Source organism: Trachypithecus francoisi, unplaced genomic scaffold (assembly GCF_009764315.1).
Source record: "Trachypithecus francoisi isolate TF-2019V2 unplaced genomic scaffold, Tfra_2.0 Lachesis_group3, whole genome shotgun sequence".
NCBI lineage: Eukaryota > Metazoa > Chordata > Mammalia > Primates > Cercopithecidae > Trachypithecus > Trachypithecus francoisi.
Window position 1 is genome coordinate 72,593,235 of NW_022681468.1, and position 25,021 is coordinate 72,618,255.

Below are 25,021 nucleotides of genomic sequence, written 5' to 3' on the forward strand. Positions count from 1 at the left end.
TTTAAACTTGCAAATGCGCAAGGTGCTATCTCAGACCTGATGGAACATCAAAATTATCTCAGAAGACTATTAAAAACCACCAATTCCTGGACTTTACCCTATAAACTCTGATTTAGTAGGTCTAGATCGAGGCCCAAGAATGCATCCTATGAACAAGTGTTGGGTAATTCTGAAACTGCCAGTAAAGACACTGCTTTGGAGAACGACCAGGATTTGACTATGAGTTTTTTTTTTTTTTTTTTTTTTTTTTTAATGCAGAATCACATAATAGTTTCCTAATGCACATACTTAAAAGATAATATGCTAAATTTAATATTACTTTTGACAACCTAGAAAATGAAAGCACCATAAAGGCCCTATTTATAAACTCTGAATGAACAGGGATCTGGAGTATACTTTTATTTTACTCCAAAGTTTATCTCAGAAAAACATAGCTACCTTTTCCAAATACAGTAAGCAGCCTACATATCCCAAACTTGTCTGCTTCTCCAATTCTATGTAAAAAGGTGTATCTTTCACAGATTAAAAAAAGTGGCCACAGCAACATTTATCCTGGGAGCAGGACCAATGTGGCACAATTATCTATGGTTGAAGGTAGAAGTGTTGAATCGATGGCAAAGTCTTAGTGAAAAAAAAAGTTTTGAGTAAGTAAGATGATGAGTTTGCAATGAATTTTCTCTAGGGCTAAGTAACTACAGTTTCTTCCTAGTGACCTTTAGCATTTATTTATCATGAAGTTCATTGGCAAAATCAATTATTATTTGTCTCCTTTTACTAGTATTTTAAAATATACTATATTTTACCCTGAGAAATTTTCTAATTTGGGGAGGCAAACATTAAGATTGGAAGCACTCACAAATACGAACTCAAGCAAAGAACTGAAATTTGGCGACACACAAAAAAAATCACAGTACTTTCACAACGAAACTTTGCTCTTCCAAAAACAATATATAGCTCCAAAGACGCACACATAGATCCACTTACAAATACGGCACGCACACAACCATTCTGGGAACAGCCAGTTACTACACATTGCGCATCAACTAAATAGTGCAATTCATCTAAATCATTTCAGCACAAATAATACTTGCCCTCCCTTTCTCATTAACATTCTCTCAAAGGATGGCTTTCTAAAAAGAAAAAAATAAACTCATAAGAATTTCGGAATTCCAAGATAAAATCACAACAGTCAAATATACAGCTGACATTTAAAAAAATTTTCTTTTAAAAAAAAGACTAAACATATGGTTTTTTCTTAGTAAAATATAAGCAAGTTTCTTTTTGTTTTAAAAGTACCTGCAAAATGTGACTTCCCAAATGTGCTTCAAATACTTCAATGGCTAGTGCACTGGGGCTTCTCCTTCGCTGTGCACCTATAACTTAAAAGAAAAAGAAAGAAAACAGAACAATTAAGTTGGAGCTCTGATTCCTACCTTCAGCTTAGCTTCTCTTGAATGGCATCATTGACTAGTATAACAATGAGATCTGAACCACCACCCAGTATTAATTTTAGTTCTGAGTTGTCTAAGTATAAAATAGCCTAGGTTGAATTTTCAACCTAGAATATTGACTTCTAGAAACATCAAAAAAAAAAATACATTCAGACTTTAAACATTTTCCTTTTGGATGGTTTTCCCTATACCGGAATAAAAACATGTCAATGTTCAGGTTCCTTTAAAATAAATTAGTACACTGTTTTTCTTAAAATTAAGGTATTGATTTTTTTAAGCATCTGCATACTGCCTTATCTCCCCCCAACCCCACTCCAGAGAAAACTAAACTGCTTGCATCTTCTAGGCTAGAAAAAAACAAACAGGAAACTTTTTGTATTTTCTAATGCAGTAACTTCATCACAATTTAATCAGCACAACATATTGGATAAGATATTCTCATTCATGATCATTTGCACTAGTGTTAAGCATCCTGAGATGGCTGGATTTCACATTTACTGCATATTCATGCGTAACTATTCCTATAGGACTGACAAGAAGCCCAGGTAGATCCTTGGCCAGCATGTGCCTCACCAGGACAGTGACAGTTTCTTATCTAGAGTTCCCGAACACTCCTGTTTTCTCACTAAGACTCAGTCCTCTTCCAGGCAAGCTTCACATGCTTTGCCTGCAGATGCCTACCACACAAGGAGTCCTCATAATCCTTAACAAAAGTGGGTTTAATGCATAATAACTGCGGAATTCAGTATTGAGTGTCATCTGTTTATGATTTTTCTTTTAACGTGGTGTGCCAATTTGTTTTAAACCTGTTCTTCTGCCTATTTTTTCTTTTTTTTTTCAATTTAATGGAGTATAATTGAGCAATGAACTATGCACAGATCAAGCAGTCCCCAGAATCACAGCAGATTCAGAGAGACTCCAGGGATGCGTTGTGGTCAGAACAAATTTATACACAAAAGGGGAAGTAACATACAGAAATCAGAAGTGAGGACATCATAAAAAATCCATTCTCTATACACTGATTTATGAAAGAAAAGATTCAGATGATTTCTATATTTCTAACAAGTAAATTCCCCATATCTTCCTGCTTTTCTTGAAAATTTTATTACAAACCTCTGCTCTCTCAAGCCCAGATACTACTAATTGGAAATAAAATCAAAAACCCCTGCTTTCCTACTTCTAGAAACACTTTCAGCTAGTTGACAAGAAAATTCCAGTGAAATACTGCTGGGATAATTCTGTTGCATTTCAGTTACTAAGTTGGTCAGTTGGCTCCATAGCTTAGTGGGGATTATAATATAAATGCACTTGTGATTATTGTGCTATGCAAAGTAGGGAGTTCACCTCTGCAAATGTGAGTTTGTGTCTGCAATGTCTGCAAGGCACTGTGAAAATGCGTGTGTGTTAAGTATCATTATTACTGACAAGAGAAAAATAACAGAGGCATTTTTTTCAATGGGAAAATTTATAAAATATAATTGAAGAGTGATTATTATCAAAAGAATATTCCAGCTGGAAGGGATCTTAGAGATCTCTACTCCAGCCTCCTCATTTGCTTCAGAAGCAAAACACACAACTAAAAATCTTAAAACAGAAAAATCAGTTTACTATGCTGAGATTAATCTTTATTATAAATATAGACATAGGGTTTTTACAATTTTAATATTCAGATATACTTAAGACAGTACTACTGTGTGTATGTGGGTGTGCACATTTCTGATTAATTTCCTATTCTAACATGCACATTACTCCCTTCAAAACTCCTTTGGCATTTTTGATAATGCAGCTGTCTTGCTGAATACTGTTTTCAGTTTCTAGAGTGTTAATTGCACATTATGGTAGCTTGGTGTGAATGATCCCACATGAATAAAATCTGCAGCCTTTTTTTTTTTTTTTTTTTTTAGATTATGGGGGTGGGTAGCTTTTGGGAGGGAGAAGCGGGGGAGTTGAAAAACTTCTCAAGTGTCCACTCTGTTTTTGAGGCAGTAATTAGGATTCAGAAAGCTCCTTATTAATAGCTCATAATTGTGGGGGGACACTTCAGGGCCTCCAATTACAAAGTTCAAAATAAATCACTGCACCTCACCAAAAAAAAAAAAAAAAAAAAAAGGCCTAATTTTAGGTAACAGAAATCATTCTACAAAGAACTGGATTATGAGGGGGCCAAGGGAATAATAGCCACCAGATTATAAGGAACCCTAAAACATCACAGAAAAGTTCACTCACTTAGGAGGCCCAAAATGAAAGCTCCAGTAACAACATAAAGCTGCTCAAATGCCTTCTGAAAGCATAGAGGCTGTTGTCTTGTGTGGGGGTTTATTCAAGTCTGGCTACTGATGGCCTTTCTTTTCCTGCCGTTTCTCCACTAGGGTTCAGGCTGTGCTCTGAGGAAATGTCTTCATCCATGAGTTCTATCTGTATAGTTATTCTTTGTTCTCCAAACCCCCTAGAAATCTGCGTGTGCACCCCCATACATGCTAGCATAATATACAAGTATCTTGCAAGTAGTTTCATGCTATTCTATTCAATGGCATTTTTATGTCACTGGAACTTCTCTTGATTTATATGTTTTGCACTTACGCAGGTGATGTGGGCTGTAATGACAGTTCCTAATTTTACAACCAACATAAATATGTTAAACAGGAGCCCATTATGCCCCTGGTAGGAGCCCAGCTTTAACTTGAGCATTAATGCTAACTGAATAGATGTTAAATATGTACTTTTTATCTTGCACTTATCCTATCACATTTGGCATTTTGAGAACTGAGACAATAATCTGATAACTCAAGAATACTGCAAACACAGGTACTTTGTTTCTCCATGTTAATCTTATTATGTTTATAGAGTATCACTAATGATCTAAAAAAAACTAAAGAAGCATTTCCTCAATGGGATCTGTCATCCTCAAAAGAGTAATACATTGTTTATGAAGCTCTCTCAGATTTCTGTATTTTGGAAATTGACAGTGACTAAAACCATCTGGTAGCCCAGACATACTGTACACTTATTATTGCGGAATGGGTCACTGTTTCAACTTATCTACTGACATATTTCATTTATTTGTTTGTTCAACTAAAAGACTATTTTCTGAAATTTAAAGAACACTAAACAAATTAACCTATACACACACACACCACACACACGCGCGCGCGCGGGGCACTGCTAAATAAATGGAATGTGCAACCGCTTGTCTGTGAAGATGATGTTACCAGCTCACTGAGAGTGAGACATAAGAGCTACAGGAGTTGAACAGCTCATACAAACTAGTATAAAACAGAAAGCCCAAGCCATAGGAATTCAACTTAAAATTCAGTTCAACATGTACTAAATGCCTACTTGATGTTGAAAATTTCTAGCTACTATAAGGTAACTAGTGTTACAAAACCTAATAAATAGTCCAAAAAATTTTTAATGACATTTAAAACAAAACTAGGTCTGGTATATAATTATCAACATACACCACAACTCTACTATTTCGTGTTTTACAAGGGTTAAAAACAAAACACCTAGAGTTTTAAGAGACTATAAATGGAAGAGAAATATACGGAGAAGGGTTTATTCGTTTCTTAAAAAATCAACTAGGAAAATTCTGATTGTCTCAGAAATCCAAAATGATCTGATGAATCACTAAGACTGTGCATTTGGCCTTTCTCTCATTAAAAAGGAGAAGATACACATGGGAACCACAGTCTAAAACATGTATCTGAAAAATTAGTTTTGCCCCTCCACAATGTCAGCAGAAAAGTTCTAATCTGGATCCTTCAGCATAACCTCACACGGTGGTCTTTGAGAATTAATTCAGTGCAGTAAAAGGCAACCCTTCTTTGGGGAATACACCAGGCCCTCCCAGTCATATTCCTAACCGGTGCTCCTCACCTCAGGGGAGGTACTCACGTGAGGAGGGCTGAGGATTAGCGCTCAGTGGGAGTTTGACCTATTCAGCCGAAAGGTCAGCTTGCCATGGAAGAACCCATTACAAAACAGAAGCAGGACAGCTCGGTGGACACATATAATGAAAGGGGAAAAGTCACGAGCCCGACCTGCCTTGTGCCCTGCCCTTTCCCTTCATAACCCCAGCTCCTCGCCAGCATGGGTCACAATGGGAAGGTGGACCACAGGCAGAGAGCCACAGAGGGGCATGCTATTGGAGGGATCCCTTGAAGAAGGTATTCTGAAGTGAAGAGCAGTGTGACACCGCAAGGCAGGGTTTCCAATGGATTGTTTTATTAGGCCAAGGCAGTCACTGGTGGATAGGAAAGATCATTTCAGAGGTATCTTGTTTGGAGAACAAGATAATGTTTCTTATCCTCCCCCAAAAGGTGGAGGGCACTACGGCATCACGGGCAAATGTAGTCTTACAGTTCAGCAGGTAGTATCTCAGGAACACCTGGCAAAAAGGCAGTCTTCATGCCCAGTTACTCCTGAGAGCTACCCTCCGGATCCTTCATCTAAGGGGCAAGGATCTGTTCCCACATTGAGCCTGGGGGAAGGGAGCACTAAAGGGCGTGCTTAATGGAATCCCTGGACATTGACTCCCTGGGCTTTGGCTCAGCAAAGTCAGGAGCTGAGAAAGAATGGAATATAGAATGCTTAATGAGTCTTTCCATGGCTATAAAGAAAAGGAAAGGGATTTCCCTTGAAGAATCTCAATTAGCCTTCCTCACTGTAGGGCCAAAGAAGCCAGGGAGGGTTTTCCCAGGAGCCCCAGAAGTTCAGGAGGTATGTATGAGTGTGTGTATCTGTTTCCCTATCAAAATTAAAATTTCTCAGTTTGCATGTAATATAAGCTAAGTCTTTATTCTGAAACTGGCCCTCACCACTCTGCCTTCTGTGAGGTCCATGTTCACAAATTGTATTCTTTCAATACAAAACTCCTCAGTGTTTGTGCATGCCTTAGACACCGGGAGATTTTCAGGTTTGGAAAAGAAACTGAAATAACACTGGGTACCAGCTTAACCCATATAGCAACATGACAACTGAAATTCTGCTGTTGAAAGCATTGTATGTGAAGTTCTCATGCAATATCATTTCACGCAATATCAATATATATATATATATATTATGCTCTGTTATTTGTTTTCATATATATATGAACACATATATATGAAATATATATATGAAAACAAAGAATAACAGTGCTTTATCAGTGTACTTTCATCAAGATTAAAATATAGGATAAATGATGACTGTAGAAGAGAAATAGGGACACACATTGTTAATTGGGCACATGATTAATCACATATTTGATAACAAATACTAGAAAAAAAACTCATGTATTCAGGAGTAGTACACTTTGGGTTTATTTTTAAATTCCTATTTAGGGGATTTTTAAAAACAAAAAATCTATCTTCATAATTCCTTAGACCTACTAACACGTTAGACCACCAATTTAGACAAAAAAGAATACTTAATCCAATGCAATTGAAACTTTAAGAAGTCTTACGATGATCCAAAATTTTTTGATGTAATACATATTTAAATATCTTCCACCATTTAAGTATGGGTTGACTGCATTAGGTAAAATAATTAGGGACCACGTGACTGTGTAAGTTTTAATACTTATAAATGAACTGCTTTTGGGAAAAAGAAACCATGTCTGCTTTTCTTAAAGAAGTATATTTATATTGCTTCAACTATTAAAGAACTAAGGGGAAAACATACAATGTCTAATTGATCTGTTTAGTCAAGGGAGTGTTTACTATGCACTTCTCATCTTCTTGAGAATTAAATAGTATTCATATGATTTTTGAATATGTTTATCATTTTCTACACTAAAATGGCATAGTCCTCTAAATGTGAAATAGCAACCAAATATCACCGTAGTAAGTCTTGAAAATGTTTTTGTGGGCCGGGCACGGTGGCTCAAGCCTGTAATCCCAGCACTTTGGGAGGCCGAGACGGGCGGATCATGAGGTCAGGAGATCGAGACCATCCTGGCTAATACGGTGAAACCCCGTCTCTACCAAAAAAATACAAAAAACTAGCCGGGCGAGGTGGCGGGCGCCTGTAGTCCCAGCTGCTCGGGAGGCTGAGCCAGGAGAATGGCATGAACCCGGGAGGCGGAGCTTGCAGTGAGCTGAGATCTGGCCACTGCACTCCAGCCTGGGTGGCAGAGCGAGACTCCGTCTCAAAAAAAAAAAAAAAAAAAAGTTTTTGTATATTTGGTCAGCAAAAATTACAGGAACCTCTTAGTACAAAGTTTCCATTTTAAAGGTTCACTTTGCCCACCCACCTTTCTTTTCCATTGAGGGAAATGAGAATTCCTAGGCAGATATTTTTCCTTCTGTAGCTGGAAAAGGGGGAAATGGCCTTTCTCCAACAATCTGGTAGTTACTATAGGAACTACTGTATGTCCCTCACATGGTCTACATATGGGGTGATTAACATTCTTCATGAGAGAACCCCACTTCCCCTTGACAATGAAATCCTTAAGGCAGTGGGTTAAGCTGCTGTTTGGAGTGACAGCACTTGAGGGAATGAGGTCAACATCTGACAGTCAACGTCTCGGAGGACAGAACCTCAGGAAAATGCAGGCATGATCCACAGCCTGGGCTGAAGTGTGGGGAGTGGGGTACATGAGGGAAATCCTCAAGAGATGCAAGGGGTCCTGAGGAGTGGACTGGCCTAAAAGAAGAGGACATCCCTGACGTACCTGAGACTCCAAAAGTGCTCTTTCTAATTTAAAAAAAATGGTAGTTATTACAAAATCATTCCAATTTTACATGCTTAATTATTCCAGAAGAACAATGACTACAAAGAGAGAGTACTTTTTTTTTTTTTTTTTTTTGGACTTTAGTCCTTAACAACTTAAAAAACATCCAAGGCTTTCCTAAGTATTTACTGGGTTCAACCACTTGATGTCACAGGGATTGCTTTTGGATGTAAAGCTTAAAGTTAACTATTTAATTCCCTTTACACAGTGAAAGAAATGAGAATTTCCTCTTTTTCTTTACAAAATAAATAAAAGATACAAAATCAGATCATCCCCAAAATTAATTCCTATCTTTAGATTTCCAGCAGAGATATGGAGTATGCTGGGGTGTATCTACCACCCCCTTCCTGCTCCCACCACCCAATTTGGGGAAGTTTGGGGAGTGAGACAGTTATAACGTGACTTCAGAATAAAGAATATAGAATAGGAGGATCTTTGAGGGCTAGCAAGTCTTGATTTTTAATCTAACATGAACAGACCAAGAAGACAGAAACTAATTTCTTCTGGTGTCAGGGCTATGGTGGCAAATATGTACTGAGCCTCAGGCTGAGGCAGGCACTTTGCAAGGACTCCGGATGTGAAGCCGACAAAGATTCAGTCTACTGGTTGAGGCAGACCTGTGTGTCAGAGGAGGCCAGTGGGCCATGCAGAGTGGGCAGCACAGATCCCTGTCCAGGCTCCAAGTCCGAACACATTCCTGATGTAAGAAGGTGCCCTGCTTTCTGAGTACAATCTGCAGGTTCTAGCTTTGAACTGCTTCTGTTGTTGTTTAAATTCTTCTTCTTCCAGTGAACACTTTCCTCTACAAAACACCTACTGTACGTATGTCAGGCAGGGATACCATGTGTCTCTCATGAATTAAGCCCACGGTTCACAGAAAGACACTGTGAGCTCTCTGATAACGGCTCTCAAAGGGAGGGATAAAGAGAACATATCAAATTTGGGATGTGAATACAGCACTAACTTCACAAAGTTTAATACTTGACTTTTCATTGGTAGAAATTATCTTCCCTACCAATACACTTAATTTTTTTTTTTTTTTGAGCAGTTAAATTTTTAGTGAGGGTTAGATTTGGTACACTCCCTCGAGGGAGGAAAGGATGATTACACTTTCATTTTGCAAACTGTCTTAAAAGCCTTTCCAATGAGTGCCGCTTTACTGCTGTTACCTCCTCTGACCTCAGCAGCAAGCAAACAGTTATGGCATGATTCCACCCAGTAGGAAGGGGGTGGAGATTACCACTGAAATTGTGCAGTGTCAGTTGCACTTGCTGGTAAAAGGAAGACGTCCACATCTGCTATCTCGATTTTTTAGTTTTCAGTCAGATCCCAAAGCTTCATGTTATGACATTTGTAACATCTGCTACAAATACTGAGGTAAGTCAGGCACAACCTTATTACTTCCAGTCTAATGCTCCATTCACCCTCTATGCCTTCGTAGGCCACTGATACGACAGGGAGCTAACGTTGATTCTGCAGGAAACAGCTTGTGTTTCTGTGGGAGAAAGAACACAAGGTCTCTTGCCTTCTCCCTCTTCTCTCTCCTGTTCCTCCATTCATATAGTCAGTCATCCTCTCTCTCTCTCTCTTTCTCTCTCTCTCACTGTCTCTCTGTAGCTTTTGGGCCACATCAGTGCTTGGCATCGTGCTCAGTAACTTGTTTCCTGCCAAAAGAAGAGTCAACATAAAGAGTTCTGTGAAGCAGTGGGGTATTGGCCCAAGGGACACAAGACTCTGCTTACAACAGCACCTGCTATTGAAAGGTCACACCAATCAATTTCCAAAGCTCAACAATCTCAAGCTATGGAATTACATTTATTCATCCAAAATGTAGTGAGGCCTTATAATACAGAAGGTATTAACCCCATTGATCAAGGTGCTAGGGATATAAGCCAGGCTCCTATTTCCACTTCTAGATACATTGGCAGAAGAAAACTAAAAGTATCCATGGGAACTATTTGTTGAGCCTCTATCTGTGCTGGACACTGTGTCAGGGAATATAAAAATGAAAAGGCACCTCCTAACCCTCCAGATGATCAGAGTCTAGTGGGACACTGACATATAAGCAAATGAACAATATTCAATAAAAGTACAACTCTCAACTCAGGATGGAGGTGGGGAAAGGTGGAGTCAGGGAAGGCCTCAGAGTAAGGTACTGCCAGAACAGGAGTATGGAGTGAAATTACATGAACAGTGCACTATCATGGCCAGGACCCTGGGATCTACTGATGAGACATGAAGGCAAGGGCAAAAGCATGTTAACATAGCTACACATGCATGTTCCAGGCGCATCATCCTGCCCACGCCAACTTGCTTTCTCTTAAGCTGCAACAATGATGGACTGTCATATTCTTAGAAACTTGAGGGACTGGGACCCCACTCCACAGTGCCTTCTTGGGGCTCAATACTGCGTAACAGTCACATAATTACAACTGGTAAACCAATGTTCATTCGGCACTGTCCAAAAACCCCAACTTTACAATTCTCTCTCCCCCTCCACCTAAACACCACTGCTTAGATGAAAACCCTGACATGTACACCTGTATCACAGCATCTGGCTTGGCACCGTGCTGGGCAACCGAGTCACCAGCCAGACTAGTGTATCACCTCTGTGCTCTGAAGGGCACTTCTGTGATTCAAGTCACTTACTGTAGAATATCTGATACATTTCCAGGATGTGCTTGTCCTCTCTGCTGGGAGGAGCTCAATGGGAGGGGTCACATCATGGGGAGACAACTGTGCACAGAGGAAAGGATTGGGGTTCTGGAGTCTGGCAGACCAATTTTTAAATCCTCCATTTTTCTCTAATTAGCTGGGTGGTCTTAGACAAATTAGGTTCCACGGACCTCAATTTCTCATTCTGTCAAAAGGGTTAATGCCTCTTACAGCAGTTGTGAGAACAGGTGACATGCCCCGCCCTGATTTAATTTGTTCTCCTGCAGCTTATTTGCATAGTGTTGTCTCTCCCACTAGCATGTTACCTTTCCAAGCCAGAGGAATCATTTTGTGCTTTGCTGAGACCCAGCATTTAGAATTGGGCCCAGAATGCAGAAGGCACACAATAAATACTTGCGAATGAGCGAACACTCTAGAGCACAGTGCCCAGCCCACAGGGGCGCTCAGCACATGTCAGTTCTCTCCTCTTTGTTGTGAAAAGCAGAGGCTGGGCCAAAGATGACTTTTCTCAACAACTATCTTTATCCCAATTTTAACAGGAATATTAGACATTTTTTCCCCGTATGTTGTCACCAGCTCCTGCCTTTCCTGCAGTGTGCTATCAAATCTATAGTGTCACCACAAACCCTGCGAGCCAACTGCAATCAGGGCCTCAAACCAGTGCAAACATTTCACACACACTTGGGCAAAGAGCCAGCAATTCACTGAGTGTCAGCAACTGCCCACTGAATTTTCTTTTGAAGGATTCACTCATGCCCTATTCCAGCAGTAATTGGCATTCGTTTTAAGATGCTGAATGCCTCAGACATAACTTGATGAGATAAATGTACATAGCCACCACCACTGCAAACTGAAATCAGCTCTTACAACCCCACCATCTTCCCTCTAATTTCACATAAACAAAAGCCCACACAATTTTCAATGGTAACTACGCAGGAGCTAGGTCTTACTTATGTTAGCTGATCAAGGTCTGCATCACCCTTGCTGCCTGACTGTTGGATACCTACAGAGGCAATGATTCAGGGAAAGTTAGAAAATAAGTAAGAAAGATGAGCACAATTTGGAGCGTGCAGATTAGTAAACAGGCTTATAAGACTGTCAGACCTAGAATCAAGAACATATCTAAGCAGTATTTTTATACTTATCACCACCATACAATGAATGAAGGAAAAAACACTTAACTTGAAGACCTGTTATTTAGACTCAAGGCTGAGTTCAAGCCTTTCTCTATTAGAGGTTCTTAATATGTTTCTTTCTTTGAATAACAGGGCTGTTTAAGCAAACCCTCTCCATAAGACAATATTTAAACATAAAATTTTGCATATGCAATTACAAAAATTCCAGAGAGCTTCTGAAACACAGACATAGACCCCAAGTCAAGAACTCTTGCTTTAGACAAGAACCAAGCGCCCACAGATGCCCTGTGTCATCAGTGGGACTGAACAACTGATTCACTGAGTGAATGAGTAAGTAATCAAATGAATACTCAAATGAATGAATGCAAGGCGATCCAGTCAAGAGAGAATGCACAACTAAGTCAGATACTTGTATTCTGTGAGAAGACTGTGGGACTGAAAGCAGCAGCCAGTTAGTTGGTTTATTCACAAAAACTGCCTTGTGGAATTATATACTGCTCCTCCCCTTCTAAATGCAGACAGAGGGAGGAAAGGAAAAAGAGATAATGAAGGTTTGCAAATGAAGTGGGTACAACTGTGCAATCAATCAACATTTTCTGAAAAAGAATCTGCATCACTTGCCAAAAATTTGAACTGAATAACTGAACTAGAATTCTGATGAGAACGGACTTTGCCACTAGCCAGTCATTTTTATTTGTTTTCCAGCTGTCTTGCTTCTCTTTTCCAGGAAGCCAACGGTCTCTTCAGTGTAGCAAGTTCAGGCAATGGGAACTTATTTAACCACGGTTCAATGTATACTCTGTATTTCCTATTTTAATAAAGCTTTACTAAGTGCTTACTCAGCGCCAGGCACTGTTAGTTAAAAAGGATATAATTCAACCATTCATCTAAAGATCCATTGAGGGCCTACTAAGTGCCAGGCCATGGACCACCAAAGAGGGAACAAAGGAGACAGACAAATGGGCCTGGCATTCTAGTGGGGAGCCAGACGACAACAATAACAGCAACAACACATGCACATCTCCATCTAAGCAGCAGTATGAAGGAACAGTTTTAAAAGGGGAAGGGAAAAGAAGGGACAGAGATTTCTGTATTCCATGGAAGATCAAGGAAAGCCTCTCCAAGGATATAATAGGAATAGAGGGACATGATGTCCAGGTGAAGGAAAGAGAAAATATAAAGGCCCTGAGATGAGAGAAACTTCTCAGGTTCACGAAATGACAGGGAACCAGTACCCTCAAGGAACTTAGAGACTCAGGAGAGAGAAATACAAACTGTAAAACAGTAATGGTTGGCCAGGCGCGGTGGCTCACACCTGGAATCTCAGCACTTTGGGAGGCCGAGGCAGGCAGATCATGAGGTCAAGAGGTCGAGACCATCCTGGCCAACATGGTGAAACTCCATCTCTACAAAAATACAAAAATCAGTCGGGCATGGTGGCAGGCGCCTGTAGTCCCAGCTACTTGGGAGGCTGAGGCAGGAGAATGGTGTGAACCCAGGAGGTGGAGCTTGCAGTGAGCTGAGATTGCGCCACTGCACTCCAGCCTGGGCGACAGAGCAAGACTCCGTCTCAAAAAAAAAAAAAAAAAGTAACGCTTTACTTGGAGGACTGCAGGAAAAGGAGCATCTAACTCCAGTGAAATTCAAAGATGTAAGAGAAAAGAGAGCATCTGGGCTAGCCATGAGTATTAGTTTTCCAGGCAAACAAGCCATGGATTGGTGGGGATGAGGGGAGCATTTGGGTAGAGAGAAGAACACACGCAATGGCACGAACTGCTGAGCAAGACACGGGAGATTCACGCATGGAGAAGACATGTTGGGCCCAGTCACAAATGGCCCCATCAACACTGCAAAGGAGTTCTCAGTTCACACATGGCATTCAGCATCCATCTGAAAAGTTAGAGCACAGAGGGACACAAGCATGTGTGTGTGTTGTATCACCCGAGGCGTGGTGCAGAGGGTGGAACTGTATTTGGAGGAAAGCTGAAAACGTGGCGATTGCATGGTCTAGCTAATAAATGATGACGAGTTGACCCTAGTAACTAAGTTAGTAAGACTGTAGAGAGGGGTTCAATTCTAAAGGTATTTAGGAGGTAGGATTAAGAGAGCTTTGTGATTAACTCCTAACGGAAAAGCGAGAGTGCAGTATGAATTCCAAGGGTCTGAGTTGGCACAAAGCATAGTGGTTTCTTCCTTCCCTGTGATAGGACATTGAGGAAGGCAGGAGGGTGTTAAGGAGAAGATGGGAAGTTGAAGGGAGGTGTCTTTAGGACAAGCCCATCGTCATGCCTAAAGGGCCTGAGGCGCAGAATTGAGTTTTTGGCAGAGATGAGGATTTGGCTGCACATCATTAGCACACAGGTGGGATTAGAAGCCATGGGAGGACAAAATGCGAGTGGGCCCGGAGAACATCTGCATTTATAAAGAAGCAGAAGTGGGGAACCAGCAAAAGCCTGAGTGCAGACAGCCAGAGGAGAGGGTGGATAAAGAGGCAGCAATGTCCTAGAAAGAACAGAGGACATTTTAAGGAGAGACTCATGGACTCTGTCAAATGTCATGGGAGAAACCTGAAGATCTTGGGCAGGGGTGCTGCAGTCAGTGGAGCAGCAAATGAGAGGTCAACATTTCTGAAAATCTGGAAAGGAAAGAAAGGAGAGTAAGGGATTACTCTCCTAAGAAGGGAGAGTTATGGGAACATACCCAAGGTTAAGGGATTTTTTTAAAATGACTTTGGATATTTATACCCTGAGAAGCAGCAGCAAGCAAAAGCCATGAGACAGAGATGAAAAACTCTTTTAAAAAGCTACAAAATTGGCCGGGCGCGGTGGCTCAAGCCTGTAATCCCAGCACTTTGGGAGGCCGAGACGGGCGGATCACGAGGTCAGGAGATCGAGACCATCCTGGCTAACATGGTGAAACCCCGTCTCTACTAAAAAATACAAAAAACTAGTCGGGCGAGGTGGCGGGCGCCTGTAGTCCCAGCTACTCGGGAGGCTGAGGCAGGAGAATGGCGTAAACCCGGGAGGCGGAGCTTGCAGTGAGCTGAGATCCGGCCACTGCACTCCAGCCTGGGCAATAGAGCGAGACTCCGTCCCAAAAAAAAAAAAAAAAAAAAAAAAGCTACAAAATTATCAGGAGTTTAGGTAAAGCTGAGAAATCAGCAACACACTATTTTTTTCAATATTTCACTATAACTTGATACTACAAACTTAATGTACCATGGTGTAGTGCCCAGCCCCCACAATAGGGATCTCAGCCCCCAGCTCCTCCAGATGATGTTTAAACAACATAATGATCTATAATACACATTCAGAGCTAGACTTGGATAGGGAAAGCTGCCTGAATATATCTAAACCCAAAGCCATCATTGTTCCCCCAAAACCTCTGTCCCTTCTTGCCCAATGTGAATGAGTCTCCATTCTGCTAGTCCTACAGGCTATATCAGAGCTGTCTCACCATGGTTTTCTCCACTGTGTAAACAGCAAGTCCTTTGCAAGGACTCCAGTCTCTAGAGTGACTTTCCTACCAGGTTCACAAAGACATGAAACGTCATATATAGAGATTTACAAAGATACCAATATGCTACGAAAAATGGAAGAACCCATTTTGGAATGATGCTGTTTTGAGGCTTCCTCTTTACTTCATGCTACCAATATTATCCATCACTTCACTCATCAATAAAAATGTTCTCTCCTGGTCCGATTGGCTCCAAGTTTTCTGTCTTTGTATCGCTTGCCATGGCAAAAGTTCTCCAAAAGTCATTAATAGAGGAGTTACTTGAAATTGCTTTTGGAGTCCCTACAACTCCTGGATCGCAAAAGCAACAAGTATTTCTTCCTTGCAGCCAAGATCTGTCAAATACCCACAGGCAAGTATTGCAAGTGATTATTAATATACACAGGTGTGAGCTAAAAGAATACTAAATCATCAAAGAAAACTACAATGCATTATTTAATGAATTTTGATTATGCCAGTAAAGAGAAAGCCAAGATTTCTATATGTGGCAGACAAAAAGGCCTTGTTTCCCAATAATTTTTTTTTACAGAAGCCATTGCCTCATCATCACTGAGGTTGAACTTTCTATCTGGCAAGTGAGAAAGAGATTTTTTTCTGGAATTTCAAAAATGTTTATACAAACTTCATCCTCAGTACTCAGAAGAAAATACTAAATGCTCACCTCAATTTGCTCCCCTTAGCTCTCCTCTCATTTTTGTTCCTCTCTGAGACAGTCTGCTTTGGGGTTTTCAGATTCTGATAAGACCTATATAGTCACTTTCATTTTCTTGAACTAACTTACTTTTATTCACTTGCATCATTGCAGTCATTATTTTCTTCAAATTTTTACCCAAAGTTGAGATGAAGTAAGCTCTACATATTGTTGCAAGTTTATTCCACTCTTATACTGGTTTTGATTTTGTTGGAAAGAATTTCTTCCATTGTTAGTATCAACATATGTCTAGCTCTGTCCTCTACAATATCCATCAAAGGATCTTGCAATGTTTTTCAGAAAGTGTTCAGGAACACTTAAAAAGATGGGAAGACAGCTGTACTTTAGTATGACACTTGCTGGGGGTCAAAAAGTGGGAGACAAGTGTTGGGAGTCAGAAACCTTTATTTCTAAATAACAGCCCTGGCATTTACTAGTTGGTGAACCTGGATAAGACAACTGACATCCAGATCTTAGTTTCCTCATCTGTAGAGTGAGATAATAATACCAGTCCAAAGAGTTGTGGCAATGGTTACATGTGTGACAGTTTTCTAGCACACACCTAGCAAATAGTGATAAAACAATAAATTTTAATTCAATCTGAATTTTTAATCTCTCTGTAGCAAAACAAAAATGAGTGCTGACAAGATGCTTTTGATGAGGATGATTAAAGAAAGTCACCAAAGTGGTATATATGACTTTTCTGTCACTTTCTAGGTTGTGCCACCTTGGGCCAGTCAGAAAAATCTCAGAGAAATGTGGTTACCAGAAAGGTGAACATAAGAAAGGTGAACATACCGCTACCTGCTTTATTTAGCATGCTGTTTGAGAATTAAATGAGATAGTGTATGTAAAGTGCCTAGGACAATATCCCACCCATAAGGGGTATTTGCTAAACATTAGCTCCTTTCCCCTTCCTCAAACATGTGTATTCTTGGAGCTATTTGTAAATTTTTTTAAGCCACAGATTTTTTTAATACTTTAAATTCTGGGATACATGTGCAGAACGTGCAGGTCTGTTACATAGGTATACATGTGCCATGGTGGTTTGCTGCACTCATCAGCCAGTCATCTACATTCGGTATTTCTCCTAATGCTATCCCTCTCCCAGCCCCCCACCCACAGACAGGCCCCAGTGTGTGATGTTCCCCTCCCTGGGTCCATGTGTTCTCATTGTTCAACTCCCACTTATGAGTAAGAACATGCATAAACTGCAGATTTTATAGAGTAAATCACATGTCAAGCCCTTCTTCAAAACTGGAATAATAGCAACATTTATTAGAGATGGAGCGTCTTGGCATATATGAAAATCCTCAAGACTATAGCTGAATATTGATTGTATATTATGGATCTTGAGTGTCATAATCTTTTGTGAGAGTACACAAAAAGAAGTGGTATGGCATGGTTGCTTTCTTATACTTATGTGTACATACACGTATATGCATGTGTGTATGTGTCTATAGACATTTTTAAATCTTCAACTTATATTTTCAACTTCCAAAAACATATATACATGGTAGGCATTGGGAAGCTTGGTTAAATTATGACTGCCTAATGCACAGACACATACACCCAAGCACTCCTACTACAAAAATGGTAGCAGCCTAAAGTTATCTTCCTTTTTTTTTTCTAAGGAGGATACAGAGTAGAAGAAACCAAATAGACTGCAGCATTTTACCCCTCTACTCCCCAGTCCTCATCGGTCATGTCATGTTTGTCGTCGACTCCATCTGGGCAGCAGGTGTGGTGCTGCATGGCTGCGGGTATTTGATTATTGACTAGTGTATATTTCCAAAGGGCACAACAGACTGCTGACTGGCCCTCAGTTATAACACGAGGCAATCTTCCGTGTTTATACATGTAAGAGTTAAAAATAAAGAAAAACTGATTTTGATTTTTTTTTTTTTTTTTTGACCAGAGGCTTTTAACAAAGCCTCCATATATATCAGTCAAACACTGAGTTTGGCAAGCTTGTATAGAGTCTATTAAAGGGGGAATAAGGTTCATGAATTTCAAGCTTGGAGGGCTCTAATTACCTCATGCTCAAACTTTAACTACAAAACTCAGATAAATTGCTGCAGTAAAACCATAGAAGATCCTCCACCTGATTTGTGCCAGTGCATCTAAAGCTCAGTGAGGCTGATCCCAGTGAGGTTTTTCAAATCAGTCCTAAGGGAAAGTGTTCCGGACCTGTCTCTAATGAGTACGTACGGATTACTTGGATGTTTTGGTAAAGCTACCCAGTAAATTAGTCAATCTGAAATTTTATTAGCCGCAAAGCATTACAGCAGTCAGTCATATAGGCTAAGAATACTGGGGGAATCAAAGTCATTTTAAGCATCTATTAGTCAGGTATCACGAATCTGTTTCAGACCCTGGCTAGTAGTTGTAACATTAAACTAATTGGCTAATAGTTATAGCTGTCTCTTCAGTGCGTTTGTTTTCAGAGGTGTGATCCCTTCTTGAACCAATTTATGTACACCCAGAGGGGGGTCCTATTTTTTATTCTAGTTTAATGTATGATTTAGATTCAAAAGGAAGAAAAACAGGTAGGGGGGCAGTCTGTATTGTATAAACCATGGTGTGAAACAGCCAAACCTGAACGCACATACTGCCAGCCTAAAAGTTGAAATTTAGCAAACGTGGAAGGCAGAGGAGAATGCAGAAAACAAACATGACTCTTAAATATTCTAAACATCCATATTTTATCAAAGATGCACTGAGGAGAAATGTGGATTTCCCTCTGCCTGGTGTTACACTCTCCATGGCTATTTAGTTACAAACTTTTATAGATGTGAAATATTTTAAGAAGTCCTTTAGAAATGGCCCGAGGTAATTTCAAACTTAACAGACCCTGTCCCACCAGAGCTCATTACAGTGAATTTTATAACAAAGTACCCTCTACTTAATTTTCAGAGCCTAGCCAAGCGTACGAGAAATGCAGCTGCATTAAGTGCAATTAATGGTACAATAAAAGCAGTGGAGGGCTGTTTAACACCCAAGAACCAGCAGTAAACACTGGCTTCATGCTCTCCAGCAGTCAGTGATGTGCCAAAGGACGTGGAGTGTGAGATTTCTGTACCAAAGTGGGAAACGCCTTTCTCCTGCTAGAGAAGAATTTCCTGTCCTTCAACAATTCCGCCCAGAGACTGTACAAAAGGATATAAAGGTACTCCCTCCAGTCATGCCACTAGCATCCTCGCTCCCTTTGAGCAGGGATCCAACACAGGAAGCTCATATTCCCATCAGGATGGGAAAAGGACAAATTCGGTTCCAACAAAAATGAGTCTAATAGCAAGTAACTCGTAATGTACAAAATGATTTGGTTTCCTAACTAACAAAGTGGACTGTCAAATGACAAAAAAGGAACAAAGTAGCCAGTCAGAATAGTTTTCAAACAAGCCAAAAAAATCAAAAAGTTGATGAGCAGAAACAACTATAATGATAACTGCAAATCTCTTTAATGATGAAAAATCACTTCTTAGAATCTGAGTATGAGAGACATCCAGAGATCAGCAAAAACCTCACTGGTTAATAACAATCATGGTTGTTTGAGGGTTGGTCCATCAGCTAGTTAATTTGTTAAATAAAATATGGTCAATCAGGTCTGGAAAGATGATTATACATATTCAGCTTTCATAAGCAACTGAAATAATTCTATCATGGAAAGAATTTGATGAGAATGTCTCTTAGTAACCTGGTTTGGATTCAGAGCCCTACCCCTCTATTTCAATTTCTGGATGAAACTGTTTTTTAACAATATAAATAGGCTAGGAAAAACATTTAAATTATATTTTTAACTATAAAACTCCTACCAACACATTCAAGTGCGAAGAATTCATCCTAATTACAACATTAGAGACATGGTTAGCCTAAATAAAGAAAAGCCATAGTTAATCCCCACATTTCATTTTCTTAGAAACATGCTTCTGACCTCCATCCTCGACAGAATTCCCCCATGAGGTTTTGTACTCATGGGGGAATGGAGGTACTGTGGTTCCTCCAGTTTCTGATGGATGCCCACTCGTGGTTGGAAGGGCTCATGGGCAATGAAAGGACCCTGGCAAGGGCAAAAGTGAAAACTCAAGCAGGAAACGACAGGAGGGAGCCGGGATCTAACTCCAGATGGAGGCATTTTAGTGACACCAAACTAAGTCCCTCTCCCTCAACAAAATTCTAACCCTAAACACCTCTTCCAAAAACAGGAAATATGCCACATCCCTAATGACAAGTAAATAAACTATTACAGACCCATAGAAGAGGAAGCTTCTCTGGGTAACTGCACAGACATGAAAGGGAGCTCCAGGCCTTGGCATGGCTCCTGGGCTCTAGAAACGGCTGGAAACACTGGAACTACTATGTGAACAAAGGAGCTTTTGCAGTAGAATTCCACTGCATTCTACCGAGAAGGTCTTTAAAAAACAGACAAAACTGGATACATTTTCAAAAAATAAACAATCTGGTCCTGGACAACTCACTCTGTTTCTGACTAGTCTAAAAGATGGTTAAAAATCACTCACTTGTTCTAATAGTTTCCAAATAAGGGGTTCCATGACGAGCCCTCTCTCCAGAGGGTTTGCTAAGTCGATATTACTTTTCAGTAATATCAAGAGTTTTCCCTATCTACATAGGGTTTAAAGATGTTTATCCATGTGCAATATTCAATTGACAAATTACCTGTGCTTAAGAAGGCTCCATCCTCCCTGCCTCTGCACCCTCAGTTTTGCTGGGTCAGAGGGGTCCTCATGGTGGGAAGGGAGAGAGCAGCTGGATGACAAGAAGAGTTCGGGTTCTGGAATCAGACAAGCTGAGACTTCAAGCACGGCTTTGCTATTTGGCAACTATGGGATATTAGGCAAGTTATGGAGTCTTGCTGAGTCTTGATTTCCTCCTCTCTAAAATGCTTGTTCATAGGGTTGTTAGGTGAATTCAAGGATACAAAATGTGAGCATACTCCACACATTCCTGCCTTGACGTCCAATCCTCTCTCCCCCGACAGGAAAAGAACTCTTGAGAAAAAGGGACCTTCCTGGAAGACAGGTCCTCCTGACACACTTTCTGGTGCTTTTACTTACAGAGTCAGCCCTCTGCGTTGGCTGATCCTGTATCTGCAGATCCAACCAACAACAGATTGAAAATATTTGGAAAAAAAAAAAAAAAAGGATGGTTGTGTCTGCACTAAAGATGTACAGACTTTTCCTTGTTATTGTTCCCTGAACAATACAATGTAACAACTATTTACATGTAATTTATGTTGTATGGGGTGTTATAAGTAATCTGGAGATGATCTAAAGATGATGTATGGGAGGATGTACCTAGGTTATATGCAAATACTACACAATTTTATATCAAGAACTTGAGCATCCAAGGATTTTGTTATCTGTGGGGAGATTCTGGAACCAATTCCCCATGGATACCAACGAAGGACTGTCCTATTCTCTTGGCTCCGACTACCTGTCACCCGCAACTCAGTTTATACAAATCCTGTCATTCCTCATTCAGCAGCCACACATATGATGCCCTCCAGCAAGGAATAGTTGGGAAAGCATCTTAGTCTGCTTTAAGCTCTTATAACATATTCCACACTGTTCTAGCAGCCATTTTATATTTTGTTAATAATTTTCTTGTGTGTGTGCCCACATTTTAATTTGTGATGACTATTCTTATTTACAACCCACAGGGCCAATAGCTATTTATGAGTGGTCTTTCTAAAAGCATTTAATACATGTTGTGAGTTATTTTCCTTACCTTTTGATACAGTGTCTAATATTATACAATTAACTCCATTAGAAATTGGTCTGACTTAGCAAACATACTTGTTTAGAAAGTGAATCTTCTGAGTAGGTAAAAAGATTGTTAATAAACCACAACAGCAGCATGAACTGATGCCACCAGTTTCTCTTAATCCCTAGAGGAACTGAGGTGTACTAAGAGAATTGAAATTTTGATAATGTGGAGGAAAAGAACATTTTTCAGCATGGAACTCTTTCAAGGTAAAGGTTATTCCATCTCCCTTATCCCAGTGGCAAACTTAGGATGGTGGACATGGAGTAACCTTAGGATAACTGGGTACTTGTGGCCTGGAGGAACTTATTGGCAGGTGTAAGGAGGCATCAGCAATACTGATGGAAGGGTATTTGGGACAATATTGACCTATTCTGAAACGCTTCCCAGCTTCCCAACATGTTAGTGCCCAGATGAGGTAATGATATTTCCTCCTGCCTCAGGACCATAGGGCATCCTGTTCCCAGGAACTGTAATACACGAAAGGATTCTCCATTTTATCACTGGGTTCCATGATGGGTATACAGGCTTTGTGGACTCACCTAGGAACTCGAGCTCCGCTTAATACTTTTTTTTTTCTCATGGCTTTATAAACTGAAAGCTAAACATTTGTGTTTATAAAACTAACTAATACATCCCAATTTTCTTGAGGGCAAAGATCACAGTTGAAATTATCCTAATTTGAAATCAACATTTCCTTTTTTGGGGGTGGGGGACAGGGTCTCACTGTGTCACTCAGGCTAGAGCACAGTAGCACAATCAAAGCTCACAGCAGCCTCAACCTCCTGGGTTCAAGCGATCCTCCTACCTCACCTCCCAAGTAGCTGGGACTATAGACATGAGACACCATGCCTGGTTAATTTTTCTGTTTTCTGTAGAGACCCACTCTGTTGCCCAGGCTGGTCTGGAACTTGAGCTCAAAAGAATGCCCCCACCTCAGCCTCCCAAAGTGCTGAGATTATATGCATGAACCACTGCACCACCGGAATCAACATTTCTCTTTTTTTTTTTTTTTTGAGATGGAGTCTCCCTCTGTCACCCAGGCTGCAGCACAGTGGCATGATTTCAGCTCACTGCAACCTCTGCCTCCCGGGTTCAAGCAATTCTCCTGCTTCAGCCTTCTGAGTAGCTGGGATTACAGGCACGTGCCACCATGCCTGGCTAATTTTTTTGTATTTTTAATAGAGACTGGGTTTCACCATATTGGCCGGGCTGGTCTCGAACTCCTGACCTTGTGATCCGCCTCCCTCGACCTCCCAAAGTGCTGGGATTACAGGGGTGAGCCACCACGCCCGGCCCTGAATCAACATTTCTATGTGTCCCATAGTCTTTCCATGGATATTTGATGATAATAATGATCAATTTCAGGCAACTAAGAGTGGCTAGTGAAGAATGAAATGAAATTCCCAGAACCAGTACCATTCGAGATACTTTTATGTTAGTACTTAGCTGATATGTGAAAAACAAGGGAGAAAAATTTGTGGTCTCAGCAGAGGGCAGCTTGTCTCTTGAACTGCACATTTATCCTTAGGCTAGTTATACCAGCTCATGTGCTCCAGGCAGAGTCATAAAAGTTTAATTCTGTATCCTTCCACCTGGCTAACCTGGATTTTGTGAACACAAGAAAAGGAAGTTAACTTCAAGAATATCAATCTACTTCCTTCCATGAGCTATAAATGCACTCTAAAGTAAAAGATACATATAAGGATCTCTTGACCTAGCACACCTCTTAACTTTCAGTGCAATTGACTTTATTTTCCTGTCAACTACAATTTTCACTGAAGACTCCTGACTTCTTAGTGGCATAATAAATTTTTGTCTAGGATTACAATAAAAAGATTCCATAATATCTATGACCTGAACATTCTACATTTATTTTTAAATCACATCTGAAAATCAGCACAAATGGCAATTTGATGTTTGGGCCCTTGAAACCCGATTTTCATCCCCTTGCTTTTCACATGTGGTTCATATCTTTTAGGGCGAGTTTCATTATATAAAAGCGTAATTTAGAAGAGAGGTTTGCACAGGTTCAAGTGAAGTTTACGTGTATTTTAGTTTGACGTATTTTACTTTTAGAGTAAATTAGTTATTCCTGTGTTGCTTTTGGAAAAATGGAAATATTCTAGAACACACTCCTTTGCCACATCCATCCCTGTTAACAATTCCTTAACCACTTGACCAAGTGAGAAGGAATAAAAAGGAGGTAGTAGATGGGAGCTTGCAAGCAATGTCCTTCCACTCTCTTCACTGGGACCCTTGCCCTTCACTATTGCATATCCAGGAGGAGCGGGAGGCAGGGTGACATTTGACTCCACAGAGCCGCACACACCAACAGCATGATGCCTGTGACTTCCTTCTCTCCTTCTGGTTTTGCATCATGGCATTCACTGAAATGGTCTGGTCTTACACCAGTTCCAAGGGAGTGGGATGGAGTTACCGACTGACTTATGAAAGGCACGTGAGGAAACTACATGCAATTAAATTTTTCAGTGATAAAGAGAGAGATAAACTGACAAAACTGCTTTATTATTTGATTCAGATGTTAAATTTCAGCTGTAGTACACGGTATTTTACTTTATGAACAAGTAATAGAGTTAAAAATAAAGGTGTAGAATGTCATTCCATAAGCCTGAGGTTCCCTTACACAGTGCATATTGTTCACCTACTATGATCAGAGACTTAGTTGGCACTACGGAAATGATTAGGAATAAAAAGGGGTATGGTTCCTGCCTTCGTGGAGATTACAGGCTTTTGGACTGGGATTACAGCAAATGAAATTCAACTAGAAACACAGCACTGATTATGGCACAGCTGTTATATACGCTGAAAATGTCAAAATATGGATGTTACTGGGTTGAAAGAGAAATTTTGCTCACAGTGAGATAACTAATTGCAAATAGAATGTATTCTGTAAGAACACAGATAATCTTTACACATGAAACTTAATTTGTCATTTTTTAATTCAACATCTTCCAGTCCCTGGTTATGTAAATATGTTGTCTATCCAAAAGAAACCAAGTTTGTTGTTCTGTCCTCGCTCCTTTGCAAAGAA

General features: G+C 40.2%; 1 protein-coding gene across 2 annotated transcripts in view; it reads right to left on the reverse strand.

Annotated features, from left to right (window-relative positions):
* Positions 1 to 25,021, reverse strand: part of NPAS3 (neuronal PAS domain protein 3) — an 880,768-nt gene that overhangs the window by 442,125 nt on the left and 413,622 nt on the right. For both annotated transcript variants that reach the window (XM_033188307.1, XM_033188308.1), the window contains exon 3: positions 1,297 to 1,379. In XM_033188307.1, coding sequence (XP_033044198.1) covers positions 1,297 to 1,379 — 83 coding nt within the window. The remainder of the gene's footprint in view (positions 1 to 1,296; positions 1,380 to 25,021) is intronic.